At 33.6% G+C, this 27,460-nt stretch overlaps 3 protein-coding genes across 3 annotated transcripts; 2 read left to right on the top strand and 1 right to left on the bottom strand.

The window, feature by feature from the left end:
• Window positions 1–65: 65 nt before the first annotated feature.
• Window positions 66–3,463, bottom strand: LOC107933729 (MND1-interacting protein 1). Its single transcript, XM_016866007.2, has 3 exons — window positions 3,175–3,463; window positions 1,372–3,025; window positions 66–772 (listed from the first exon to the last, which is right to left on the bottom strand). The coding sequence occupies exons 2-3, from the start codon at window positions 2,998–3,000 to the stop codon at window positions 263–265; spliced, it is 2,139 nt and encodes a 712-aa protein (XP_016721496.2). The 5' UTR covers window positions 3,001–3,025; window positions 3,175–3,463; the 3' UTR covers window positions 66–262.
• Window positions 3,464–7,836: 4,373 nt separating this feature from the next.
• Window positions 7,837–10,976, top strand: LOC121223352 (plant intracellular Ras-group-related LRR protein 5). The gene is made up of 3 exons (XM_041104643.1): window positions 7,837–8,393; window positions 9,628–10,544; window positions 10,624–10,976. The coding sequence occupies exons 1-3, from the start codon at window positions 7,925–7,927 to the stop codon at window positions 10,759–10,761; spliced, it is 1,524 nt and encodes a 507-aa protein (XP_040960577.1). The 5' UTR covers window positions 7,837–7,924; the 3' UTR covers window positions 10,762–10,976.
• An 8,316-nt stretch (window positions 10,977–19,292) lies between these two features.
• LOC121223350 (AP-2 complex subunit mu) lies at window positions 19,293–24,252 on the top strand. The gene is made up of 13 exons (XM_041104634.1): window positions 19,293–19,653; window positions 19,824–20,001; window positions 20,120–20,210; window positions 20,915–21,009; window positions 21,167–21,256; window positions 21,339–21,387; window positions 21,463–21,601; window positions 21,790–21,906; window positions 22,287–22,377; window positions 22,459–22,601; window positions 22,890–23,004; window positions 23,648–23,692; window positions 23,774–24,252. The coding sequence occupies exons 1-13, from the start codon at window positions 19,571–19,573 to the stop codon at window positions 23,852–23,854; spliced, it is 1,317 nt and encodes a 438-aa protein (XP_040960568.1). The 5' UTR covers window positions 19,293–19,570; the 3' UTR covers window positions 23,855–24,252.
• Window positions 24,253–27,460: the final 3,208 nt, after the last annotated feature.

Here is a 27,460-nt window from a genome sequence, read left to right as displayed (position 1 = left end):
ATGGCAACGATAAGAAATATGAGTTTTTTTAAACTTATTTTTAAGGCCGAAAAGCATGAGACAAATGAGACAAGATTGATATTTTATTTAAATACATACCATTGGAATTACCAGTGGCAATGTTTAGTTTTTAAGGCAAGTATATATGTAAAAAAGCCAGCAGCAGTCTAGCTGGTTTGCTTAGATGAAGAAAACTGCATAAATACTAATGCTGAAAGTTTGCAGCATAGTGTCTTTTTTTTTTCTTTAAATCAAACTGCAACTATGAAGTAGCACCAAAAACCCGAATTCTTTGTTCAATCGGCACTCGGCAACAAGGACAAGTAGCTTTGCCTTTCTTCCCGTAATCATTGTTGCAATTAGCACATAGAACCTGATGTGCACAAGGAAGGAAAACAACAGAGACTTCATCTTTTGAACATATTATGCATTCTCTATCACCATTGACATTGTTCTCGGAAGAATCTTGTTGTTTATCTAATTCGTGAAGTAACCTAGCGATTGTTTCTCCTTGCGGTTTTGCTCCCTCTGATTTTCCTGTGAGTAAATTATCTGATTGATGATTTAAGTCGGTTGATTGTTTCAGACGGGAAAGCTCTTGCTCGAGTCGTTGATGATCGTCTTTATGGCGCTGAAAGTCTATCTCTATCTTCAAACGTAAAGCCTCAAGCTTTCTTTTATTGCTTGCTTCAGCTGCTTCTTTGGAGCGTCGTTCTTGCTCTAATTGAGCTAAGGCTAGTTCTTTGGCCTTTAGCTCCTCTTTCCACTTTGACTGAAAAAAAGAAGATTGCACAACATAATTGCTACATTCTCGAAATTGGGAGATGCAGAACACACAAACACATTAAATATAATGAGATTATAAGCACAGACCGGCTTACCACCGGAGTTGAGAAAAACATGGGACAAAAATTTTAACATAAAATGACTGCCCCATACAAATAAAAAAACGAAAACCCAAAAATCCAAGGCGAAATAAAAGGTGAATCATAAATATATCTTGGTAGGTCCACAATCAGATAGTGCCTCTACAAATTAAGCATGCCTTGAGTGCTTTTAAGGTAAGGTACCTTCTTGGTTTGGAAATTTTTTCGACCCAAAATATCGAGTCTTGTTCTTTCCAACAGATTAACATCACAGTTAAACTCATATTCCACTTCAAATTTTCAAGTGAGCATCCAGAATGTGGAAATGCTCCATATAGAAGAGCTAAAACAAAAGGAATACGAGGGAGACAGAACAACAGAATGTGAATTCTAGCTTCTAACAGTATCATTTGCTTGTTACCTAAACTATGAGTATATGACCTTTCGATAAACTAATGCAGTTAAATAATTTATAAACAGTGCCAAAAGAAGACAGCTTATGTACCTCGGTTTCTTTCTGATCTTGTTCTACTCGAGCTAAGCATCGTTGCAGTTCTTTAATCTTCTCCTTTTCATCAGCAATCTCTTCCTGCAACTTAGTTTTCTGTTTCTCCCAAGCTAAAAGCTTCTTCAGGCATTTTTTCTCCCTTTTTGCAACCTCGAGACAGGTTGTGACTGATTCAGATGCACTTAATTTAGAAGCTTCCATCTCAGCTCTGATTTCCGCATTCTCTGTCTCAAGCCGTCTCACAGCAGCATTTGCCCGGTCCACCTGTCCACTAGCTTTCTTCAAAGCATTCTCCATCTCCGACAGTCTCTTCATGGTCGAGTCCTCTATTGTGTGTTTCCCTTTCTTCTTCTGCATCATCTCCTCCCTCTCCATTCTCAGCATTTTAAGCTCTGTAAGATCACTACTAAGCTTTCTTGCAGCTTGCATTGCCTTCTGGTGAGCCCATTCCTTCCTCTCTTTCACTTGCTTCTCGAGATCCTTAATCTGATGAAGCAAAGAAATTATCATTTCGCCTTTTTTATCTTCCCCAACATGTTCCCAATTCTCATCGATATTCAAATCAAGAAATTTACTCAATACCGAATTAACCCCATCTTGGCTCTTCAAATTTTGTGATTCTTCAGCTTTCTCAGCTGGAACTTCACTCCCAGCAACAGCCAAAGGGGCATCCCCACTAGGCAACGCATGATTTTGTGCTTGCAATTGTTTTGAGTTAGCCCTAAAACTAGCAGCAAACATTGCAACATTCCTTTTCAACAAAGACTTCATCGAAGGTGAAAGATTAAACCTCTCGGGACACTCAATTTCCCTTTGCAAAGTCATTTCTGTGCCATTGGAAAAGAACCCATTTACTGGGAACTCTGCCCCTCCGTTCCCAAACCCCCAACCACCATGAAACCTACATAATGCCGGTGACACAACACTAACCCCATTATTACCAACGCTATCCATGTTGGTCGAAACCGGACTACACCCATTTGCAGGTGGAGGAAGTGACGGAATTTCCATAGTACTAGCCTTACCAACATGAAGATCACTCATAAGTAAACACCACATAGCATCACCTTTACTTAAATGTGGCCTAACTTGTTGCAACAAACAAACCATACCGGCAAGCGAATACTCCTGCAATTGCCTTAAATCTGGAAACCCGAGCTCAGCTTCCTCCGAATTACTCCCTTTACTACTACCACAACTACTATTCAAATAAGCCAATGAATTATGCAATATATTAGTCAACACATCCATTCCACCATAACAATGCCCATTTCTCAAAATCGCCTTTAAAGCTACATCCTCATCATAACCTAACGATACAAGCTTAGATATAGCTTCATTATATAAAAATTCCAGGTTTTTCAATAAAAATTCCTCTAATTGCTCCTCAGTACAATACCCCAAACCATGATCGTCAAAATTGGTATTGCTATTATTATGATTAGGATTAGGGCTTTGGGTTGAATCGTTTAGACTCAGATGGTAACTCAACGACTTGAGACCCGATTCAAGTATGGATTTAGACACTGAGTCTTTATCAATAACACAACAAGGATGATCGGTATCGGGTTTCACCGATCGGGTCCTCCGGGTAGACCTATGTTTTTCTCTTACAGTGCACCCCATCTGTTTATGTTTTTGCCTCTTTGGCCTATTCAATAAAAAGAAAATTAAGAATTTAACAAAAGAAAACCAAAACAGAAAAAATAATCAAAACCCAGAATTAATTATGACAGAAAGATCAAAATGAGAGCAAAAATCAAATGCAAGAATCAAAAGGGAAATTAAGAAGAGACTTACAGGGATTTGGTGAAAGACGGGTTTGTTTTGTTTTTTGTTTCAGTGTTGAAGAGAAAGAGAGGAAAAGGGGAATTTGGGGAAGAATGATATCTGCAACGCTTATTAGTAGTAAAATTTATGTAAGGGATGATGGTATTAGTATATAATCGGCAGCACCAACGTTCTGATATTTTGTTTAGCCTTTTCTTTGTGTGGGTGTGACAATGGAAAAATTGCGAGACATTTGTGGTTGGGGATGTAAGGTTTGGGCCAATTGTTTTTGCAATTTCGGCCTTTTGGGGTGTGCTCAAAGATGTGGCCTTTTTGCATTCTTTGTTATTTGACTTCCTTTGGGGGATAATTTTCCTAACTAGGAGGGGTTAAGCCTAAAACCCTAAACTTAATAAAGCCTACATATATACATTTAGTAATAAGCCTGTAGCAGTACTATTAATTGGATGGATTGAGTTAGTTTTGGATTAGATTAATCTAGTTTCATTTTGTTTTGGGATGGAATCTTTTAAGTTAGTATGTGATACGAGTCATAAAGACCCAATCCAAGTTCAAGAACGTGATGGGCTCACATTGCCACAAGGCCCAATAACGAGATCAAAGGCCCGACAAATGCGGTCCAAACTAAATGGGACCATTCAAGAGCTTGTTAGCAAGGCCTTAGATGCATACACGAGAGAACAAGAAAATCAAGATTCACTTTCTTGTTTTCAAGAAAATCAAGAAACCGAATCTTGGCCCAATTTTGCTGTTCGAAGAGATTTTAAGAATCAAGAAAATCAAGATTTCAAATCTTGGAAATCTTGGTCCAAGAAACCAAATCTTGCAGCCAAAACGCATTGGATCTCCATTACGAGCGTCAACGACCCAATTTTGGTAGGAGATGGATCACGAGCCCAAATTCTTGAAGGCGAGGCCCAATAACCAAAATCCAACCCAATCAAGAAATTTCTTCATACTTAGTTGAAAATCAGGCCAAAATGTCAAAGGGCCCAATTTGTAAACATCTTACTTGTTTAATTTAATTTTTAATCTTTAGGAGCATTACATGTAAAATTCGGCCCAAAGCCCATATAAGTGCATGGCCGAATTTACCTTGTTATTTTATTAATTAGGTTTAATTTTTATTAGTTACTTGTGAGATTAGGATTTGTTGGAGGCCTATATAAGCATTGGCCAGCCACCCTTTGTAAAAAGATCTTATTATCATTCAATACATTAAATTTCAGTTTGTTAGAGTGCAGAATTTTCTTTGGGGTTTTCTCCAAGAATTCTCTCTTGAGCTTTCTTTAGAAGTTGTTTTAACAATCTTTTGATTGTGGGAGCCATCTTCAACCTTCTTCTTGCCATCTATATTCTTTGGAGGGGAGATTAGAGCCGTTTGAAGAGATTTGTGAAATCTTTATGGATTTCAAGGATCTTTAGGACTTATCCTTTAATTCTTGCTGTTTTCGATTTCTTTCTTTACTTTTCTTTGCTTATACTTGTGCCGATTTCTCATCTAATATTTTGCTGTTCTTGTTTGTTTTCCAGCATTGATTAAACTCAAGATCTCATCGTTTAAGTTGTTCTCCTATTGGCAGCACCCATTCGAACCAAAAAATCCCCAATTCCTAGGGTTTGGCCGATTGGATTTCTTTCAATTTGGGAATCAATTGTTTGCTGGAAATTGGGCATTCTTGGCCGAATCAATTCCTTGGCAGATTCGCATCTTTTCTTTCTTCTCAATTTCGTTTGATTCATTGATTCTATTTCTTTTCTTCTTGCTGCTCTTTTAATTGAATTTGGGAATTTTAAATTCAAATCTGATTCGGTTTAATCTTAATCTTTGTTTTTGATTTCAGATCTGTTCGTCTAGGATCTTTCGTAGAAGTTTCTCGTGACTTGGCAACTCGATCTTGGTCCGCGCGCAACCCGTATCATTGCATTCAGATCATTTCAAGATTTGATCATTTTGAGTTCATGTTATTTTGAGTTCGAGACTTAAGCTTTTTAAGTAGATTTATTATCGATTTAGGCTATTTTAGTTTTTAATCATTTTGAGTTTGAATCATTTCAAGTTACTTGTTTCGATTATTTCGCGCTCCAATTGTTTCAATATAAGGGAAAAATTCAAGTTCTAGTCATTTTTGAGTTGGGGTTGAATAGATTGGAGATCGAAATGAAATTGACTTATTTAGAACACTCAGGTTTTTGACACCACTAAACTAATTTAAAGAACCAAATAAAAATAAATGATGAATTTAAAGAACCAAATAAAAAATTTAATATTTAGTTTAGTGCAAATAATACCTATAACATAGGTCTTTATATAGACCTAAGGTCCTACTATTGTTGTTTTTCTAAGCAATGTGGAATACGGGTTTTATATAAACTCATAAGTGCTTTGTCTTTTGTTTCTAGGCAATGTGGCCTACTAACAAAACACTTTACACTTGTTTTTCAAAAAGTTGGTATTGATATCCATCACTTATATATAGCATACTAGATCTTAACACACTATGCGGTGAAAAATAAAATAAATTACTTTGATAGGATGGATGGTTTTGTTTTTTTTTTGTTTTGAAAGGTAAATTCATTAATTCATTCAATAAATAGAACCATACAATTTAGGGGGAAAAATAGCAAACACTTGTCGTAGATGGAGAATGACAAGCTCCATCAACATAGTAAAGGCTTTAATCTTAGCATCAATGGAACATTATGACACGTTGACAATTGGCTTTATCACAACTCAAGCACGACATATCTGAAGTGATTACAAGCACTTAACACGATAAGGAAATCAGCCTCGGATGGTCCAAAGCAGAGAGTAAAAATCGACAAAAGAATCGAGTACTCACCAAACTATAGAGGATGACAACAAAACCATTCCTAAAATCACTTGTAAAACTAATATTACATACATAAGTAAGACTGAAAACTGTGCTACAAGAGCAGAAAAAATTTCTAAAATTGAAGACTTATTAAATAATAGAAAAAAAAACAAAAAAACATATAAAACTTAAGACAACACATGTCCAAATTGACTCGTGAAATTATTTATTATTCTGAAATATTCTCAAAATAAAAACAAATTAAGAAGTTGACGAAGAGCCACCCACTTTCCAAGAAAAACTACTGGTGACCGGTGGAGTTTTAGCAAATGACAAACATCGTCATCTTTCCAAGAAAAACTACTGGTGGTCGGTGGAGTTTTAGCAAATGGGCGTGTGCCTAGGCTGTGTGACCTACACGGGCAAGGACATGGACGTGTGTCTAAGTCGTGTAACTCACTGTTTACACTTTAGAACCACACGATCAGGGACATGGGCGTGTACCCAGGCCGTGTGAGCCACACGGGCAAGGAAATGGGCACCCAGGCAGTGTATGCCACACAGGCAAGGAAATGGGTGTGTGTCCAGGCCGTGTAACTCATTGTTTACGCTTTAGAACCACACGGCCAAAGACATGGACGTGTGCCCAGGCCGTGTGAGCCACACGGGTAAGGATATTGGCGTGTGCCCAGGCCGTGTAACTCACTGTTTACGATTTAGAACCACACGAGCAGACAACATGTGCGTGTGTCAGGCCGTGTGAGCCACACAGGCAAGGACATGGGCATGTCCAGGCCGTGTGGCATATGAATAGAATCCAAATGTTATTTTTGAGGTGGTGAGTGTTGCCCAACACGAGCACTAACCTCCACAGTGTATTTATGTTCTGAATTTGATTGTATGAGGACTATCTGATGGCCTGATGATGGACTATTTGTGACCTGTACGTATGTCTGCTATGTTTGAATCTAAGTGAATAAGATCTATTATGCTATATTCGATTTTGTACTGTATGATTTATTTTGTTCTGTTCTATTATGTTTTTGCTTTGTATTGTTGTACCACATTTGATCAATCTCTGTGATACTCTAGATTTGTCCGTACTAGTTATACAACTGCTCTTAAGTTCTTTGCGTTACTACAATTTATATAGTATGCTCTGCTTAATTGTATTGAGTTTGGTTATACGCGGTGATTGGCAACTCACCATTTGTCTTACCTTCATCTGTTTAGGAAAACATCGAATTTAGGATCAGACGGCATACGGGAGCTCAGATTGTCTTACACTGTAATAACTGTGAATTGATCATTTGGGTTTGTAAATTGTCTTTGGATTTGCCTTGCTTTCCTTTTGATAATTCCGTCCGTATCAGTCAATTTTTAACATGAAACTATAAAATCACCTGAACCGACAAAAACAAATTTCTGGTTTTCAAAGTTAAAATTCCGAAAAGGAATCAGTTTTCAATGCGTTAGTGTAACTCATCCAAGTTCGGCTTAAACTTTCAGGCCGGGTTTGGGGTGTTACAACAATTATAAGAATCAAATTAAATATTATTAGTAAAAATTAATAAATATTTTTAAAAACTATTTTTTATCTTTTACATAAAATCAATTTATGTTTTACATAAAATCAATTTAAATCAAGTGAGACTTTAATTTATTTTTAATATAATGTTTTTATAAATATATATTATATAATATTTTTTATCCATATTGTGTCAACTATTTTTTTTTTTAAATTTCAGGTGATAAAGGTGATTAATTTCAAAGTGACTTGTTAAAAAAAAGTGTGACGAAATAAAAAATCGGGTGAAATTAAAAATATATATTACAAATCTCATAGGCCAAAAACAAATTGCTTTGTCCCTTGTTGAAACTTCAAAATCTTTTCTAAACAAACCATTTCCTTGTCACCCCCAGGAAAAAAACCCACCATAGCCATGGCTTTGAAGTCAAAACAAGACCCATCACCAGCTTTCATAGAAACAATACAAGAAATCATGAGACTTTACAAATCACTTCCACCAAGACCTTCCATTGAAGAAGTTGAAGCAGCCAAGACTGTTCTACAAACTGCAGATAATGAAGAAAAAACCAAGCTTGAAGCTATCTCTAAAGACCAACACCACCACCAACCCCTTGAAGGTGTCCCTGATGAACTCTTGTCTATTCTACAACAAGTGAGGAAAACCATGGTGTTGTTTCAAAGCCATGAACAAAAGAAAGAAGCCCTTTACTTGGTTGAAGTTGATGACATGTTTGAGACCTTTGATGGGTTGCTTCAAAGGGCTTCTTTATTGGTTTCTGGGGATAACTTGGAAGAGAAAGTGTGGGGATTTGATGGAGAAACTGTGATTAGTGATGATAGTTTGGTTACAAGTTCTTCTACAAAGGCTTCTTGCAACTCAGGTAAAGTCTTTTTTTTTTTGTTTGTTTGATGTGGAAATTAATTTTGTTGATACACGGAAGAGAGGGTGGTGACGATGGTCAGTTCACTCTGTCTGATGATGGTGACGATGGTCAGTTCACTCTGTCTGATGAAGGAGGTGGTTGGAGCTGTAAAGGAAGGTTGAGAAAGGATTGAAGTAGATAATTTCTTGATCCTTTCCTTAGGCTCCATGAGCGAATTTAGAAATCTTTTTGGGTTAAAATGGAATAATAAAATTTTGAGAAATTAAAATATAATTTTATAACGTATTAATTTATGATTATTTTAAAAAATATTAAATATAACTTTTTTTTAGAGGTTAAAGTGTAATTTATTAGAATTTAATTTTTAATTTAATTATTTTTATCAGGATTTTAGATAGTAATTTTCTATTTGAAGGAGGCAAAGACCCTACTGCTTGTCTCCCTTAAATTCACCCATGTTAGGCTCTCAATCTTATTTATGTTGATTGTCCATTGTCCCGAGGTGTCATGTGGCAAATCAATATTGATAGATCAAAATCAAGTGGCACAACTCTATAGGTCTAGGTAAGGTGACGATATGATGTAATTTGAGTCATCTCGGATAGAACATGATGGTTGAGACTTGATATGGTAGTTAATGAATGCGTTTGCTTGCCGGTCAAGTTGCTAATTGAGGAGGGTCTTCACAAGGGATCTTCAGTGAGAATCCTCTCTGACTATTCGAGGTGTGACTCTTGGGGGGACTTAATGAGGTGTAACAAGTTTCTTTTCTTCTTTTTATTGTTACATGCATGGTTGTTTGAATTGGACCGGATTGAGAATTAGGCGGGGTACTGGTTTGGAAAGAGGTATTAAACCGATTGATTCACAAATTGGTAAAGAACAATTGAATTGGGCTAAAAATTGATTCAACTAATTTTTTAATATATTTTTATTTTTATAAATTTTTATAAATTTATTTAATTAAACTGTATAAATTGATCGAACCAGTGAATTGGTGGTCTGACCAATTCAACCACTAGTCTTGTTCTAAAAATCTTGGCCTCATGTTATTAGATGATGAAATCAAAGGAGTTATTACTTATTATGAATCTATAGTAATATCATGTCAATAAGAACTCAAGCAACTCAAGTCATTTGTCACTTTATTGGATTTTATGATCTCCAATACGATAAGAAATAGGAAAGTGTAATGTAGTCCTAAGCAAATGCTTTTGGTGTATTTTTGTAGGTGAAGATAGTAGTGAAAAACTAAACCTAATGAAGACAGCAACCCTTATTGAAAACACTGCAAAAATGGGAGCAATAGTTCTTGATCTTAAGGCCAAGTTGATGGACCAAATGGAATGGTTACCTGTTTCAATTGGGAAATTAAACGGTGTGGCCGAACTAGATTTATCCGAAAATCGAATAATGGCGTTGCCACCTTCTATCGAAGGGCTTCGAGCATTGAAAAAGCTCGATCTTCACTCAAACCAACTCATAAACCTTCCTGATGGAATTGGGGAACTTGTCAACCTGCTAGAGCTTGATCTCCATGCAAATCGATTAAGTTCATTACCTGCTTCGTTCGGGAACTTGAAGAACCTCATGAATCTCGATTTGAGTTCAAACAACTTCACTCATTTGCCAGATACAATTGGTGACTTGACTTCTTTGATGAGACTAATTGTTGAAACAAATGAACTTGAAGAACTTCCATACACAATTGGAAATTGCTCATCATTATTGGTGTTGAGGTTGGATTTTAATAGGATAAAGGCGTTGCCTGAGGCGATCGGAAAGCTTGAATGCTTGGAGATACTTACAGCACACTATAATAGGATCAAAGGGTTGCCAACAACAATGGGAAACCTTTCAAATTTAAAAGAGCTTGATGTTGGCTTCAATGAGATTGAATCCATCCCTGAGACCCTTTGTTTTGCAATAAGTCTAAGAAAATTGAAAGTTGGGAAGAACTTTGCGGACCTTAGAGCCTTGCCGAGATCGATTGGAAACCTCGAGATGCTCGAAGAGTTAGATATAAGTGACAATCAGATCAGAGTTTTACCCGATTCTTTCCGATTCTTATCGAAATTGAGAGTTCTTCATGCCGATGAGACTCCATTGGAAGTTCCATCAAGAGAAGTAATCAAATTAGGTGCTAAGGTATGCTAATTTCATTACTATATAATCTTGAATTGATCTTGCTAGTTTAAACTCATTCAACTTCTTTTGTACATTTTAGGCTGTTGTTGAATTCATGGGTGACCTTGTTGCTAAAAGAGATATCAAATCTCCATCATCAAAGAAAAAGAAGAGTTTTTATTTCGGGTTCCGGTCAATTTTTCGACGATCTCGGACTGTGAATACCGAGGACATGTAGCAAGTGAATTCTTACTATAAAACATTTTATCAATTTATATATATGTATATGTATATGTGCTCTACATAGCTCTAGCTCAAGGTGTTCGATTTCTTTTCTAAGATTTGCTTACAACATGAGATATATTACTTGTATATTATTTGTGGGATGATTTCAAATCTTTGTGTAGACTTTGTAATTTATTTTGTTATAATTCAACTCAAAGTTAGAAAGCATTACTTTTTTCCGAGTTATTTCAAATGCATGTCATTCAAAATTGTTAATCAGATCATTTTTTATTCGGATAGATATGAATTTAAGTGGACTAATACGATAACATCTTTTTAGTCCCTTAAAATGATGAATTATAAATTAATAAATGATAAAATCATATTTTGATCTCTCCAAAATTTATAATTATCTTTTTTAGATTCACCTCTAGATTCAAGTCCTTTGAAGATTCGAGTAATTTTGGATTCACGTAATTTCTTATTCAAATAATAATTAAACAAGTTTGAGTTGATAACTTTTTATGATCAAACGAGTTATGTCATATTTTAAATTTAGATTGATACAATGGACTTTTCAATTTCGGATAAGAATTGACAGATTCTATAATGCAATTAAATTAATAATTAAAACACACTTCATTTTCATATACTTCTACACTGTGATTAAAAAAAAATCCCAGAACAGCATGAAAAGAACTTCAAAACAATTGCCATATACATAATATAGTGTATAAACAATATTATTTGGCAACAATATCTTATGAAGATTATGTTAATTTAATCAAAATCAAAAGTTGACTAATTAAATAGCTTTGTTGTTTTCTCAAGGGAAAAAAAACTGTCGGTTTTAATTAATCAAGTTGATTTCAACAATTTAGCTGGTTTCTCAAATGTGGAATTTGAGCTAGAATTTTGTGGATAAACCCCTTTTCCTCTCCTTTTTTTTTTCATTATTGTTAAACTCAAAAAAATTCATAGGATTTGGAATTGATATAAAGTTGAATGATTTAATTTAAAATATTTCGGAAAAGTATAAAATTTAAACAGATTAATGATTCAATTTAAAAAATCGAACTTTAAATTTGAACGTCGAACTTGAAATTAAAATAATCTGAATTTAAATTGACTCAAACTAAAATTTCTTGAAATTTTTACAATCTGAATTAATTTATCCATATTAAAATTTATCATAAAAAAAGAAAATAAAAAAAATATGCTCTAAATCATGTATGATTTTTGTCTTCGAATTTAGTAAAAAAATAACCTTATAATGACAATTAAATTAAATAATTTTAAATTGGTGCCTAATTTTTGGAATTAAGTATAAACTTAATTTTCAGGCCCTAATTAAATATGGAATCCAACTTTATTAATTAATATTAATGAAAAAGTTGACTTTAGAAATTATAGAACATGAAGCATTCAAGCATAAGCCACCATTTCTCGGGTCTAAATTTAACTTAAATATCCATTTATTCAACTTTATTAAAAAAATGTCAAATTTTTTCATCTGCCCTTCGACCTCAATTAAGTTTGAAATTTAGTCTTTATGTTTAAAAAAAAGTTAAAAATTAAATCCTTCTATTTTTTCGATTAAAAAGGTCGTAAGATAATAGTTGACATCATTAATTTTTTTTGTGAAAAATTACTGTAAATATGCCAATGCAGTTATACTATCATCAGTAGTAAATTACTAAATTATAATGAACTCTGTTGAGGGAAGCTTACTTCTAGCTTGAGCTCTCGACAGAGTCAACACTTCAAAAGTCTCACGAGTCTACTATGTTTGATATGGAGCGCTCATAAATGTTGCGACAGACGTAAAGTGTTGGAGGCTCGCCTTACTCGCAACAACCAATAAAGAAGCAAACGGGGATCCAGCATAAGAAGCCCACCATATCCCATTTTCCTTCAAGGGCTTACAAAAGAACGAATGGAGAGGCAAATGAAACATAGCTTTGAAAAGGAACACCGACATGAAAAATCTTTTAGTCACTCGTATAATTCACCCCAGCGAGACCTGAAAATTCATAAGCTTAGTTCAGCAACTTGATTCCTCTAACCTCCAACATCCTTACCATCTCCTCATGTTTCATTTTATATAGCCACTCATTCCGTTCGATAGGCACAAAAAACTACTATGCTTGTTAGAGTTTTTGGTCACATCTCGAACTACTTAAACTAGGCTTATCGATCTTTTTTTACGTCCGACCACTAAATTTTTTTAACTTGATGGATCAAATACGAAAGTAATTATTTTTCCAAAATCATGAAAATGCAGATTTTTTTTATCAATTTTAATTTATTTTTGTAATTCGGTTCTATTATATATATAATACAACAAAACGATCTTAAAGTGCATGCATTTTTTAAATCATATTTTCCATGACTAGTCAAATTATTGTTATTTTTAATTATGAAATATCAAATCAAGCAAAGCATGTTTATTGGGAGCATGGAATACTCAAGACAACGTACGCAAAAATCTCTAATCTTATTGATTGGTCATGGATTTGAAAAAGCACCAATGTTCATCTTTTTCTATGATTTTGGTTTGTTTTACTTGATTAAGAAACATGTAATTTAACTATTTTGGCTTAATAATATTTATTACTAAAAGAACAGTTGATTTGCATCCAAATCCTTTGAGTTATATTTAAAAAAAATTAGTAGAAAATTTTTCTTTCCACTATTAGTGCATTAGATAATAATTTAATCAAAGTAATATTCATATATAAAATTATCTAGTTGAAGTAATACAACATAATAATAAAAATATCATTGTTTATCTAGTTGGTGTATCGAATCTTCATCCATGATTTGAACAAATTCAAGATTAACTTGTAGACTCACAAAGTTGAGACATTCATCTGGTACGGTACGATAGTTGGTGCAACTTCAGCATAAACACGCCTATGCCTCGACCATGCCTATGTTCTCCAACTTCAATAGAAAATTTAATGGGCACACCTATGTCACAATGCGGTTGTTGATTCTCCCCTCCTCCAATTTTTCCTCCCGTGGCATTTGAGCTTGCGCTTCCATGTTCCTCCTTTGACGTGTGAAATTAGACATTGAATTTGATGTACATGAGCCTGTCTCGATAGATATATATGGTTTACTGTCAGCCTTAGACTATTCAATATAAATAATGGATGTTTCAAAATTACCATCCCTAATCTATGTAGCCTACGGCCTATTTTGGAGATGATTAACCCAACATGTGATGTGCACAATAAATCTAATGGCCTAATTATGCTGCGACCTTGAACACAAATCTATGAAATGATATTTAGTTATTCTCTGATCTACAGGAATAGACCATCCCAAATTGTTGGGATACTTGATCAACTTGATGCCACTTGATGCAGGAAAAACATATAAGCAAGTTGCATATACGTTAAAAACATGCCTATGTGCACTTGCCTTCAGCAATATTATGGCTGCAATATTGTTGTTTGTATTTTTTTTTGTTCATAATAGATATTTGTATCGGTAAGAAATTGTCTTTCTAGTAAATTGTATGGTCACAATACTTGGACCACCTATTAAAATATAAAATGTTAGTATAAATATAAAATGTTTAGAATGTAATAGATTTTATAACATATGTTTCTAAACCTTTTTGACACAAGGAAAACTTAAGTTCTCTGAAGAAATAAATTTAAATCACGAAAGTCGAAACCATCTTCACAATTGTGGAATTACAAAGTAGTCATTTACTTCTTCATTTCCTACTCTACACGCCTTATATAGCATCGTGTATAAGAAGGCTAAAATGACAAAATTCTCAATTGTATGTATTAGTCGTCTGGAAATTAGATAACAATGAGATATATATAGTATGAACTAAGTTTTCAAACTTTTCTAACACCAACACACTTTCAATCAACTGAATAGTATACGCTCTAGCATGATGTTCAATATCTTTGGATGTTGGATTATGTGAGAGATGCTCGAAGGGATCTTGAACCATTTTAACTTAGTTTGAAGCCTTTAGAAATCAAACATAATGTTGGTATATGTCTCAAACACTTGATAAAGAACTTGATTAGATTGTGCTTAAAACATTCTGATACTAAACACCAACCCATTGAAAGCCCCATCAACTATGCTACATCTTCAAATGCCATCGTCACTTTGCTGCATTGGAGATAAACATTTAAATCTCGAATCTCTGTCATTCAATTAGAGCGAATTTGAATGACAACACGAAAATAACTTTCATAATTTAGCTAGTGTAATAGAAACCAACTTGCGTTAACTGATGAATTGTTCCATCATCATACACATTTATTCTCATATTATTGCGAGCTTGAGCCACAAGAGAAGATGATAAGTGTGTTAACTTCAGTATTTTGACCTTAACTTGAGCCACAAACCCCTTTTTTAGGCCCATAATATATTGATTGGAAAGGAATTAAACGATCTAACCAAATTTATTTCATGGCTTGGGCCCAAAAATTGTCAGGAAGACATCGAAAATGGCATGGAAGTTTGACATTGTTAGGTTAAAATTAGGGGAGACTTAGACATAGTCATTTTTAGTTTTATTTTGTTTTCTTTATTTTATGGGCTTCTAAATTCTATTATCTAATCAAAGGTTTTATCGAAATTTGATTTAATAAATTCATGAAATTTATTTTGTTCTTTGGTATTCATGCATATTCTGTTTTAATTACAACTGCTCAAGTTTATTGAATATGTGACTAGTGCTCAATTGCTTAGAGTGGTTGCCGAGTCAATTAGGATAATTAAATCTGTAATTTTTTAATTTATTTTAATACTAGTGACAAACTACATAACTAGTTTATATTATAGTTTACGTTTATGTTGTGTGGGTGTATGATCTAGCTTCAATGAACCCTGTTGAGCTGAGTTTATTGGTTAAAATTAGGTCTTTCTAATTTTTAATGTTGTCGGTAAATTAAATCTTGAGCGTTGTGTTACGAGATTATTTATCAATTAGAGAAGTAATTTTAAATGAGTTGCCTCTTGATTACCGAACAAGTAAGGAGAGATTAGTTGCCCGAAGTTGAGTCTGCAACTAGAACTAATTTATAAAAAATATTGAAATGATCTTTACATCAATGATTGAATCTGTCGAAACCATCTTTAAATCGAGTTTTGGAAAATGGGGATCGACTTTAAAAACGAAAACAGGAGTCGCCACCAATCTTTTTAGGTGTGATTGGATCACCTTTAAAACATTTTGTTTTAAAATCATTAGTTTTGGTCTACGGAATCAGAAAACGGGTTCGGGAGTCAGTTACGTACGAGGAAGGGTTAGCACCCTCGTAATGCCCAAAGATTGGTACCCAATTAATTATCAAGTGTCTTTAATGTCGGAGATTCAAAAATTTTAAAATGCAATCCTTTTTAGAATGTTTTTAATTTTTTTTTGAAAATTAGAGTTCACTTGTATCAACGTATTGATACTAAGTTAGCTTTTTAGAAATCCCTATCTCGAAACAACAAAACGCTATATCCAATAAGTTAGGACATATTGCTTTGCAATCCCAAGACAGTTGCTCACATTTTGCAAACATTTAAAAACTAAGAAGGGTACTAGATTATTCGAACTTAACGAGAAAAGTTGCAACCCAATAAGTTAGGGCACTACTTTCTCGAAATTTCCGAACACAAAGCATTGCCTTTATGTTTTTTTTTAAACTTTGGGGCCTTATTTTTAAAAAAATGATGTGTTATGAATTGTATTATATTATAAATCATACATAATAACATATTATTGTTGTAGGTAAATAATACATGCATTTAAACAGAATGGTGACAATAATATAAAGATCGTGCGTTAGATACATATATATAAAAATCATATATTCATAGCAAATATTAACAATATGCATACAAAGATATATATATATACAAAGTAATAATTAAATAATGCATGATATACAAAAAATAATAAAATAATGCATGACATACAAAAAAGAGTACTACAATATTAATGTACATGTTCATGAAAGGTAAGGTCAAATAATAAAGATAAGATAATATATAACACATGATATATGCAATATATATATATAAAATGAAATGAGTTATTATTAACAAAGTGTACATAAATAAAGACATAATATTTAATAATAATCTTAAAATAGTATTTGCTATACAATATATAAAGCATAATAACAAAATATTTATAAAAGAATAATAAATATATTGGGTTTAAAAATATATATATAATAAAAGTATGTAAAAGAATTTATAAAATAACACATGACATGAAAATATCATTTTAAAATAATACATAATAAATAAATAACTAATAATTTAATATGTGTATAATATGAGCTAAAAATATAATTTAATTTACAAATTTTAAAATTTTAAATAATATAATGAATAACATAAATAATATAATAGATAATATATGATATATAAGCCAAAAAAAAGTAATATAGAATAAAAATACAACAAATGTCGTATAATAAAATATAAGAAATATATATATAGGAAATAAGAAATATAATTGATATAATATAAAATAACGAAAATATATATGTAAGAACAATGTATATAGATAATTAATAAATATATAATACAAGTAAGATATAATAATAATAATATAAAATAATAATGTAAAATAATAATAATAGTTTGTGAACAATAAGATATAATAAATAATAATAATATATATAGTAAAATAATTTTATAATGTACAATATAAAAATAAGGTAAAAAAAACATATATATATATATATAATATAGGGCTAAATTGAAAGTTCAGTAAAATTATCGGGCAAATTTAAAAGAAATAAAAATGGATTAAGGCCTTAATTAAAACGCGCGCAAAACAAAAGGGACTTATTGGGAAAATTTCCCTATTCCCAAAACGACATCGTTTCCTCAATGTGGTTTTAAAACACTGTGAGGGTTAAATTGAAACGAAATTGAAACAGTAGGGATAAATTATAAATAAATATTAATGAAATTATGAATAATAAAAAACAGGTGGACCAAATGAGCAATTAGCCCAATTCTTAAAAACACGCGGATCCTCCCCGGGTAATCGGGTCAACACGCGGATCTTGAGGCTTCAAAACGTCGTCGTTTTAAGCTTATCAGACTAAGCTAAAACGGTGTCGTTTTGTTAAGGCTATATAAGCCAAAACTAAAGCCTAAAAATCATTTGGAATATCTTTTTACGAAAAAAAACAAAGAATCCTCTGAAGGGGACTAGAGGCCGGTGATCGGGGCTCTGTGGAATCTTCGTCCATCAGTTCCCACGCGCCTACGCGCCGCCACGCCCGGTGATCGGAGGGTTAAAAACTCTCCCCTCTTCAAGCGTAATACAGGTAACTTTCTTTCCTTTTTAAAACCTCAACGATTTATGCTTAAAACAATTTATATATGCATGCTAAAATAAGAACAAGGTACACGATTAAATCACCTCTTAGAAACTGTTTGTATTTCTCTGAATGAATATCTGTAAGTATATTTTTATTCTGTAAAAAAAATTCGGTCCCTTCTTTACACTGTTTGATTTCGGACTTTTATAGCCACTACTGTTATTAAATAATCTGGGAAAGAAATTTTCTTTCCATTTCTTGTCTGTGATCTACTGAAATCTTTTTATTTTAGTTTCCTTTTTTTGTTTTTCGTATCTGCTGTGTTTCTTTCCTTTCTTTGCAGGTGCTCGCGAAAAATCCGGTAATGGAAGGGTCGCTGGCGTTGATGGAGGCCTGAAGTCTGGCGGTGGTGTCGGTGAGGCGCTGATTGGTAGCTGAGGAGTCGTCCAGACTGTGCTGAGAAGGCTCATTAATGGCCTCGATTTTGGGGAATTCAACAGACACTCCCCAAGGCTTCTAGAAGCTGCTGCGGCGCTGTAATCCTCAGGAAACCCTAGGGTTTCCTGTTTCCTTAAAGTTACTTGGGCTTTTGGGCCATTTCTGATTTGGGTTTGGTTTATTGGTATTTTGTTTGGGTTAAGGGTGTAAATGGGTCTGTTGGGTAGTTTTAGGTCTGCTGGGTAGTAACCGGGTTAATGGGTCTGAAATATTTGATTTTGGGCCCACTGTTTGGGCTTTGTAACATGGACTTGGACTGTTAAATAAACAATTTATTTATTTATTTATTTAGTTTTCAGCTCGGTCAAATTTGAGCTTTTACAGAATCTATAAATCAAATGGAGTTTTGTTCTGATTTTTATGAAAAACTAAAAAGTTTAATTAGATTATCCACAACCATTAGAAAATTAAATTATATTGTTACAATTTACAATTTATATATTTTAAATGGAACTCGACAATTATAAATATCGAAATTTAGCAATACATTGGATGCGGAGGTTTCCTAAAAAAACTATATAGAAAAATTTACGAAAACATTCAAAGTTTTCAAAATCGAATCAGTGACTAAACCGGTTAGACCATTAATTGACTGATTGATAATTCGATTGGTTCATCTAATTCAATTAAATAAATTATTTAAAAAAATTAAAAACATTAAAATATAAAGGTTCAACCAATTCTTAAATCAACTTATCTAACTCTTTATTCTAAACTAATATCTTAATCCATTTCCGGTCCATCTAATCGGGTTAGCAAAACAGTGCCAAAATCAAATATCAAAATTATCAATCTCTCAAACAGCGAACTTAACTTTTTTTTCTCTTTAAAATCTGAAAAAACTCAATCTCTGTAATTCTCTGATTCACCAATGCTTTGAATCACCAAACCAAAAAAATTTGAACGCCAGCGTCCTTATTTCTCCAGATCCGTCTCCGCCACCTGTTTCCACCACCGTCGATCCATTTCATCTCATTTAACGTGCGGCGGCGATCCGCTGGATCGAAGATGCCGGTGGCTGCTTCCGCCATCTACTTCTTGAATCTCCGCGGTGATGTCCTCATTAATCGTCTCTATCGTGACGATGTCGGGTAACACTATCTCTCTGCCTCTGTCTCTTTTCCTTCAGTTCGAGCTACTATAAGCTTTCTGTAGATAGAATTATTTTAGCTGTGTTTTTAAATTTCCGTATTTACGATGTTTGAGTGAGCTTTGTAGGTTTCTTTTTTTGTGTTTGATTCGTGTAATTTACTTCATGTAGAGGAAATATGGTTGATGCTTTTCGGATGCATATTATGCAAACGAAAGAACTCGGTACATGTCCTGTGCGACAGATTGGAGGTTGCTCGTTCTTTTACATGAGAATCAGCAATGTATACGTCGTAATTGTTGTTAGCAGTAATGCTAATGTGGCTTGTGCTTTCAAATTTGTTGTTGAGGTAGTCAAAGAGTCATTCATATTGTTCCTTTTTATTTATATACAACAGATTTACCTTATATTCCGCTTTCAAAATGTTCAATTCGTAGTTGATGCCGGTATTTTTGCTCCTTTTGCAGGCTGTTTCTATGTTCAAATCTTATTTTGGTGGTGCCTTCGATGAAGATGCTATTCGAAATAATTTCGTTCTGATTTATGAATTGTTGGATGGTATGTATTCATTAAAAGCTGAATTTTATTCATTTCACATTCATCTTCTTGTTTGTTTACTTCTGTGTTCAGTTAATGTTCTATTGCAGTGCTGTATTGGCATTCGCTACTTACCTTTTATTCTTGATTCCTGGTGTTAGGGACTGTGATAGGAAGCTGAATTGACATAATACTAGTGGTAGCAACTGAAACATGAGTATTCCTTGCAATGGCAGATCTTGGGACTAAGTTTAGGGGTGGGGGTAACTAAAATTTTCAAAAATTTTAGGAGTTCAATGAGATATTTTTTTCAAAAAAATTTTGGGGTCTAATTAAAATTTTGTGAGATCAATGAGAATTTCAGAAAAAATTATAAGAGTTTAATTAAAATTTTCAAAAAAAAAGGCATAATGAAAATTTAAAGAATAAAATTGGGGGCCAAATTAAAATTTTCAAGGGAAAAATGAAATTTTCCAAATTTTTTTTTTGGGGGGGGGGGAGGGCCTCCTGAGGCCTCCATTACTGTCCGCGTCTGATTCCTTGCAGGCTCAACTGATTAATTAACTGGCAATTAATAAGTGATATAGTTTGTTTCTTAACTTCTATACCGGGCATTCATTTTTAGGCATTTCATCTGCAAAGAGGGAGGATGAAGAAAATAGTTAACTTAGGGTTCAAATGTTATTTGAATGATAAAATGTTTGATTTCTGTAATTTTTTTGCAGAAATTATGGACTTTGGCTACCCTCAAAATCTTTCTCCTGAAATTTTAAAGCTTTACATTACTCAAGAAGGAGTGCGGTCCCCCTTTTCATCCAAGGTTTGTTGTATTTAATGCATTACAGATTATTTTTGTTGAGGTTTGGTGTATGTAAACAATACTTGTTTTCCAGCTGTAGGGTTTTTTTTGTGCTTTAATTTTAATGAAAAGTTGCATTCTCTTACCGTTTGATTTTCCATGTGTAACAAATTAATAGGCTTCAGATAAGCCTATCCCGAATGCAACATTACAAGTTACAGGAGCTGTTGGCTGGCGAAGAGAGGGACTTGTTTATAAAAAGAATGAGGTAATCTTGCTTCTGAGTTCTGTCAAATTCCTTTTTCTCTAGGATGTGGTGGTTCCTATAGTTTAACATCTGTTTGTTTCAGGTGTTTCTAGACATTGTGGAAAGTGTAAACCTACTTATGTCTTCAAAAGGTTGGTAATAGTTTTGAAACTGGTTCTGTTTGTTGGTGTCTGTTTTGCTGAAAATTAACCATTTGGTGATTCCAGGCAGCGTTCTCCGTTGTGATGTTACTGGCAAGATTCTTATGAAGTGCTTCCTCTCTGGAATGCCTGATCTGAAATTGGGCTTGAATGATAAAATTGGGCTTGAGAAAGAATCACAAATGAAATCCCGTCCTGCTAAAAGGTGACTTCTACTTGCATTAACATTGCATCTTATGCTTCCTTACTTTGTTAATATACCATCTTATTGTCTTCTTTCTGGCCCATTTTGCAATTTTTGTGATGAAGTTTTGATCTTTCATGTGAGCTTATATTGCATTTGCATGTAAGTTTGTTAATAATTTCCATATCTAACAATGCTACATATTGCAGTGGCAAGACTATTGAGCTGGACGATGTTACTTTCCATCAATGTGTGAATCTTACAAGATTCAACTCTGAAAAGACTGTTAGTTTTGTGCCACCAGATGGTGAATTTGAATTAATGAAGTAAGCTTAGGAGTCTTTTCCTTTATTTACTTATTTACTTTGAGGTTTAAGTTCACTTATATGGTATGCAACTTCAGTTGTAGCCAAGTTTTGTTACTTTATTTTGTGGTTTATGTTATATAGTATGCAACTTCTGTTATAGCTAAAATTTTATTTTATTTCTTGCTTCTTAGACTACCAATCTGCATTCTGATTGTGTTGTTAGAATGCTTCTGTTACCCATAGGTGCCGTTAGAACCTAGAAACTGGGAGATATATTGTGAAAATGAATGACTTAATGCTTTATGGTGATGAACTGTCTCAGTTTTCCAATGATTCTACAATATATTATTTGTTTGTATATGCTTGTTCAATTTTCTTTTGAATTGATGAATGCATAGGTACCGTATCACTGAGGGAGTTAATCTTCCTTTTCGGGTATTACCAACAATCAAGGAACTTGGTCGAACACGGATGGAAGTAAATGTTAAGGTTTGTAATCATACATTTTGATATTGGCTATACTTGGAAGTTCATGATTCTGTTATTGGCTTATTTCTTAGAATATTTCAGGTTAAAAGTGTCTTTGGAGCAAAAATGTTTGCTCTTGGAGTTGTTGTCAAAATTCCTGTCCCTAAACAAACAGCAAAGACAAGTTTCCAAGTAACATCAGGTCGAGCAAAGTACAATGCGGCTATTGATTGCTTGGTATGGAAGTAAGTATTCTAGTTTGTTAACTGGTGCATGTTTTCCAAATGCTACATTAATATCAAGAATCTGGTTGCTGGCTTTTCTTCTCATCCTAAGATGGATGAACCAAAAGCTTTGTTTGTGTTGCAGCACTATGCCACTATCCACAACTCTGATCTTGGACCCTGCACCTATCTGATTGACAATATAGCCCAATGAATTTATCCTTTGTAGTCGTAGATTCACTCTACTTTTGGTTTATCTTTAGATTAAGTTCAGTAATTGTTTAATGTCATTTTCATCCGACTTTTTAGGATAAGAAAATTCCCCGGACAAACAGAGCCAACCTTGAGTGCAGAAGTTGAGTTAATTTCCACCATGGCAGAAAAGAAGTCTTGGACAAAGCCACCAATTCAGATGGAATTTCAGGTGCCTCAATTAAATACCATTTTACTAATTAATATTTTTTAAGTCACTTTTGCTCTGTTTCATCACAATATCTTTTCTTTGAAAATGTAGAAAAAATAGGGTAAACTATGGTAGGGGTCACCCAACTATTAGTAAATTTCTTTTTTGGTCACCCAACCTTGTAAAGTTACAAAATAGTCATCCAACTATTCAATTTTGTCTTTTCTGGTCACCAGCTGGCTAAAGTAAAAATGGAAACACCCAAAAATCCAAGGACAAAATTGAATAGTTAAGTGACCATTTTATAATTTTTTATAGTTGGGTGACCAAAAAAGAAAAAAAAAGCCGTAGTTGGGTGACTACTAATGTAGTTTACCCAAAAAAAAATATTACTTGGTTGGTGCTTTGAATTTCATGATATTCTAGATGTGCAGAAAATTGAGAATTTTGAAAGGGGGGGGGGGGGTGTGAGATTCGCACTTGGAATATAGTTGGATGATCTATATGCGTAAAGAATCAATTTAAGGTTCTATTTGTTGTTTGTATTTCACGAAAATGGCAAAGAATATTAGTTTCGGGTAACTTAAGCAATGGTTTATTGACACGTTAGCATGCATATAGAAAAGCAAAATACATCTGTAATGTATTTGCATTCTTGTCTCAGGTTCCGATGTTTACAGCCTCTGGTTTACGGGTCCGGTTTCTTAAAGTAAGCATTCTTATGTATTCTGAATGCATATGTGATTCTTTTAGGCAGTCTTTTGATGTTGAAATTATCCTTGTTTTGCAGGTGTGGGAGAAGAGGGGGTATAACACAGTCGAGTGGGTTCGCTATATTACCAAGGCTGGCTCATATGAGATCAGGAGCTAGAAACACGGGATTCACCATTGGCTCGTATCAGCGAACTTGAATAGTGAAGAGTGTGTTCACTTGCTACCAATTGCATGTATTTTTCCGTGATGGTAAGGTGAATAAGCCTCAATTTCCAACTTAAAGCATGCAGCCATCCTTTTGCTCTGGTTTCTTGAATTATTTGGCAATTTTTTCGCCTTGTAGTGTTTTTGTTAATATGTTTATTTCAAGTGACTATTTGGTTTATGTTGTTTTCTTGTAAAGGCTAACCTTATTTAGAACAAAATGTGCCATTATAGTACAATGCTTTATTGTTTGCATATTGGAACACACATTTTGTTCTAAATGATACGTCATTGTTTTTAAATGGCATATTTGCTATTGGAAACCTTGTTGAAATTGGTTTTGACTTTTAAGGTTTATTGTTATGATATTTGCATCTGTATTTCAGGAAGTCAGGCAAGTAGCCCTCAAGTATTGTTTCTAAGTGTCAAAGATGACACAACCATCACATCTATCACACTGAATTTTTGGTAGGTCAGATTGGGTTAATTTGGGTGGAGTTAAATTCTAGTTTTTAGAATTTTAGGTGATTTTGTGTTTAGTTCATGTGATTTGAATTATTATAGTAAATAATATAAAAAGGCACAGTTAAAAGGAATAATCTTTACATACCGTTACGATCCAGCATAATGGAGAAATATTTTTTTTTAAATGAATCATTAAAATATTCATAAAAATAAAAAATTAGTTTAATCATCAGTTTAATCGGTTTGCAAGTCAACTGGTTTGATTTTTTTCAGATTGGTACTTTGGTTGGTTCTCGGCTCGATCAGCCAACAACTTTGCTTCCAACTACTTTCTTGGATACTCGAACCTGGTGAAGGGATGTTAATGAGATATTAGTCCTCGTAAGCTACTCGAATTTGACTCGGAAAATTTTGAACTTGATTTAGTAATTATTGAGTTGAGCTTGAGTTATTGATTCAGCTGAATTCGAGCTTAGTAATACTTGACTCGAACGACTTACGAGCCTTATCAAGTTTTTCATATTTTTATCCTATTAAATTTTGCTATTTCTGTTAATATACATTATAAACTCTAAGATTATCGAGTTGAGATCAAGTTCAAGCTTTAAGTATAAAAATTAGTAAACAAATTTAATCGAGCTTGAGCAAAGTATTGAGCTCAAACTTGAGCTTAACAGTCTAGACCTTTATCCGGATGAGTTTTATGAGGTGAAAATCCCTTGATCACCGGACTGGAAGTTCAATAAGGAAAAATTATAATCCAAAAGAAGTCAGTCTAGTGACAATAATTAAATATCACTCTAAGTACATCACATTATTCAACAAAAATACTTTAAATCTAATTACAGGGCCTCCGATCTGTTGTTAGTGTGCGTGTAAATAGCTGTGGCTTGGTTAGGCACTGCTAATTGGGTACGGCTGTTCGTCTGGCTTCGTGCCGTGCAAAAGTATGTGGTGAAGTGGGTCTTGGTCGAGTACGGGCGGTGGCCCGCTGGGTTGTTCCCATTGCTGTGTTTTGGCTTGTTTCCTTCTACTTGGTTTTAAAGACTTCGATAATATTTATTAAAACAGAATGGTCCACACAATTTTAGCTGTTTTGAGTTAAAACAAGTCTTGTATTGCAGGCCGAGTAACTCTTTAATTTTCATTCATATCTATGTGACTCCAATAAGCACTTTGAATGTGATTAGTGTTCGGGAGAAAGGTGTCAACAGCACCACCATTTCGGAAGCCACCATTCGATAACATACATATTGCTTACTAATTACTGTTCCATGACAGATGTGGGTTGTTGAACAGTCCGTTGATTCTTTAAGTATTCTCTGTTTTAATTTACTAAATCTCATCATTTTAGTTCATTGGATAGAATTATGATAAGATTGTTGATGTGTGAATCTAACGAGGCAGAAAAGAAGGTGAGGATGGGTGATTCACTTAATTTAGGACAAGGCGAAGGCGGTTATTGGAGGAGGTTGAAGAAGGATGACGTCTAAGGAGAGAGAAAAGAGAGACTAGTCTCTCTTTTTCAAGAATGTGAATTAATACTCTTAGTTGCAATATTGAGGTGTCACGTGTTAAGTTCTTATTAGTGAGTGAGAAGCAAGTGATCAAGTGGTTTGACATTATAAGTTTAGGTAAAGTGATGAATGAATGTGCTAATCACTTCAAATGGGACATGGTACTTAGAGTTAGAGATACAAATTAATGAGTGGGGCCCACATGAATATTAAGTCGAAGAGCGTTTTTAAGGGAATGTCCCAAAGGGACAAGTGGGGACTTTCATTTATGTTGTACCAAGGAGTGTTTCTAAGGGGTAAGGGTACAACAAAGATCAATTTTAATATGCGATTAAAATGAGATTCATAATTCTTCTCTAGGATCATAATATTCTCTCCAATCCAATGATTGAGGGTTACCATCTTTAATGGTACATTGCTAGTACATTAGAATTAGTCTAATATCAAATGTTGTGATTCACTTGAAAGGTATTATCCACTTAAATCATAAATTGTGCGGATTTTATATTTAAATGTACGAAAGAATCCTAGAAATGCAGGAATCCATTTTACATTTTACATATTAAATCACGTTTTTGTTTTCGTCTCTACTTTCCTTCTCCTATTAGTTACAAAAGGCATTGTCCAATGAATCCTTCACACATTTCATACCTTTATCCATGTCATGTTGACATTTTAGCTAATCTGAACAACAAGATTTGAACTTGTTCCACCTTACAGTAAACATTTATGTCTCAAAACCAATTGCAACACACTATCAATTTTGAAATTCATGACCCCTCTCCAATGACATTAAGATTCACTATAAGAAATGGATTAATCCCACACTACAATGCTGAAATCAAATTCGGTCTCGTGCCACCAAGTCCAAATGCGCAATGCAATCTGTATACGACTTTTTCAATTTCCATCCTTTAGGCAAAGCCAACAAATTTAAACCTAACAAAGTACATAGAATTGATACAATACATATATGAAAGTTTAAAGATTTTTGGGTTATAATCCTCATGCTTAAGTGAATGATGATGTTTAGGTTAAAACCTCAAACTTGAAGGTAGGCTATACAACACATACTGTTCTCCATCAACAACATTTGAGGTCTTTGACCTATGTTTCATCATCGGCTTCATATGGTTTTCAATTGAAAAATAAAATTCTTTCCATATTTTGGGTGTTTTAAGTTCTAATCCTACTGCTCATTCCCCACAAGTAGATTTGTTAATTTTGATCCGAATTTAAAAATTCGATATAATTAATTATGGTATATTTCAACTCAATTCGATTATTAAAAAAAAATTAAACACAAAAATATCCAAAACCAAAATTACTTAAAATAAGTAACCTAAAATAATCTAACTCTGAAATAATTTGATAAAAAAACAAATTCACAAATTTATCAAACCTAAAATTACTTAAATCCAAAATAAACTTAAAATGATTTAAAAAATTTAACGTAATCCACACAAATTAATTCAATTCAAAATCAAAACAGACCCATGAATGCACATGTCTAAGCATAATTATTTCCACGTACTACATTCTAACTTCAGGGCCATTCCACACTAATCGGTAATTGA

The sequence above is a fragment of the Gossypium hirsutum genome, chromosome A03 (genome assembly GCF_007990345.1).
Source record: "Gossypium hirsutum isolate 1008001.06 chromosome A03, Gossypium_hirsutum_v2.1, whole genome shotgun sequence".
Taxonomy (NCBI): Eukaryota; Viridiplantae; Streptophyta; class Magnoliopsida; order Malvales; family Malvaceae; genus Gossypium; species Gossypium hirsutum.
This window is presented reverse-complemented; position numbering and strand designations above follow the sequence as displayed.

Coding starts and splice junctions, on each gene's coding strand:
- LOC107933729 (XM_016866007.2), bottom strand. CDS start 3,000: ATGGGGTGCACTGTAAGAGAAAAACATAGGTCTACCCGGAGGACCCGA. Junction 773..1,371: donor AAGATCAGAAAGAAACCGAG/GTACATAAGCTG, acceptor TCTTTTTTTCAG/TCAAAGTGGAAAGAGGAGCT.
- LOC121223352 (XM_041104643.1), top strand. CDS start 7,925: ATGGCTTTGAAGTCAAAACAAGACCCATCACCAGCTTTCATAGAAACA. Junction 8,394..9,627: donor AAAGGCTTCTTGCAACTCAG/GTAAAGTCTTTT, acceptor GTATTTTTGTAG/GTGAAGATAGTAGTGAAAAA. Junction 10,545..10,623: donor TAATCAAATTAGGTGCTAAG/GTATGCTAATTT, acceptor TGTACATTTTAG/GCTGTTGTTGAATTCATGGG.
- LOC121223350 (XM_041104634.1), top strand. CDS start 19,571: ATGCCGGTGGCTGCTTCCGCCATCTACTTCTTGAATCTCCGCGGTGAT. Junction 21,257..21,338: donor TTGTTTATAAAAAGAATGAG/GTAATCTTGCTT, acceptor TGTTTGTTTCAG/GTGTTTCTAGACATTGTGGA. Junction 23,693..23,773: donor TACGGGTCCGGTTTCTTAAA/GTAAGCATTCTT, acceptor CTTGTTTTGCAG/GTGTGGGAGAAGAGGGGGTA.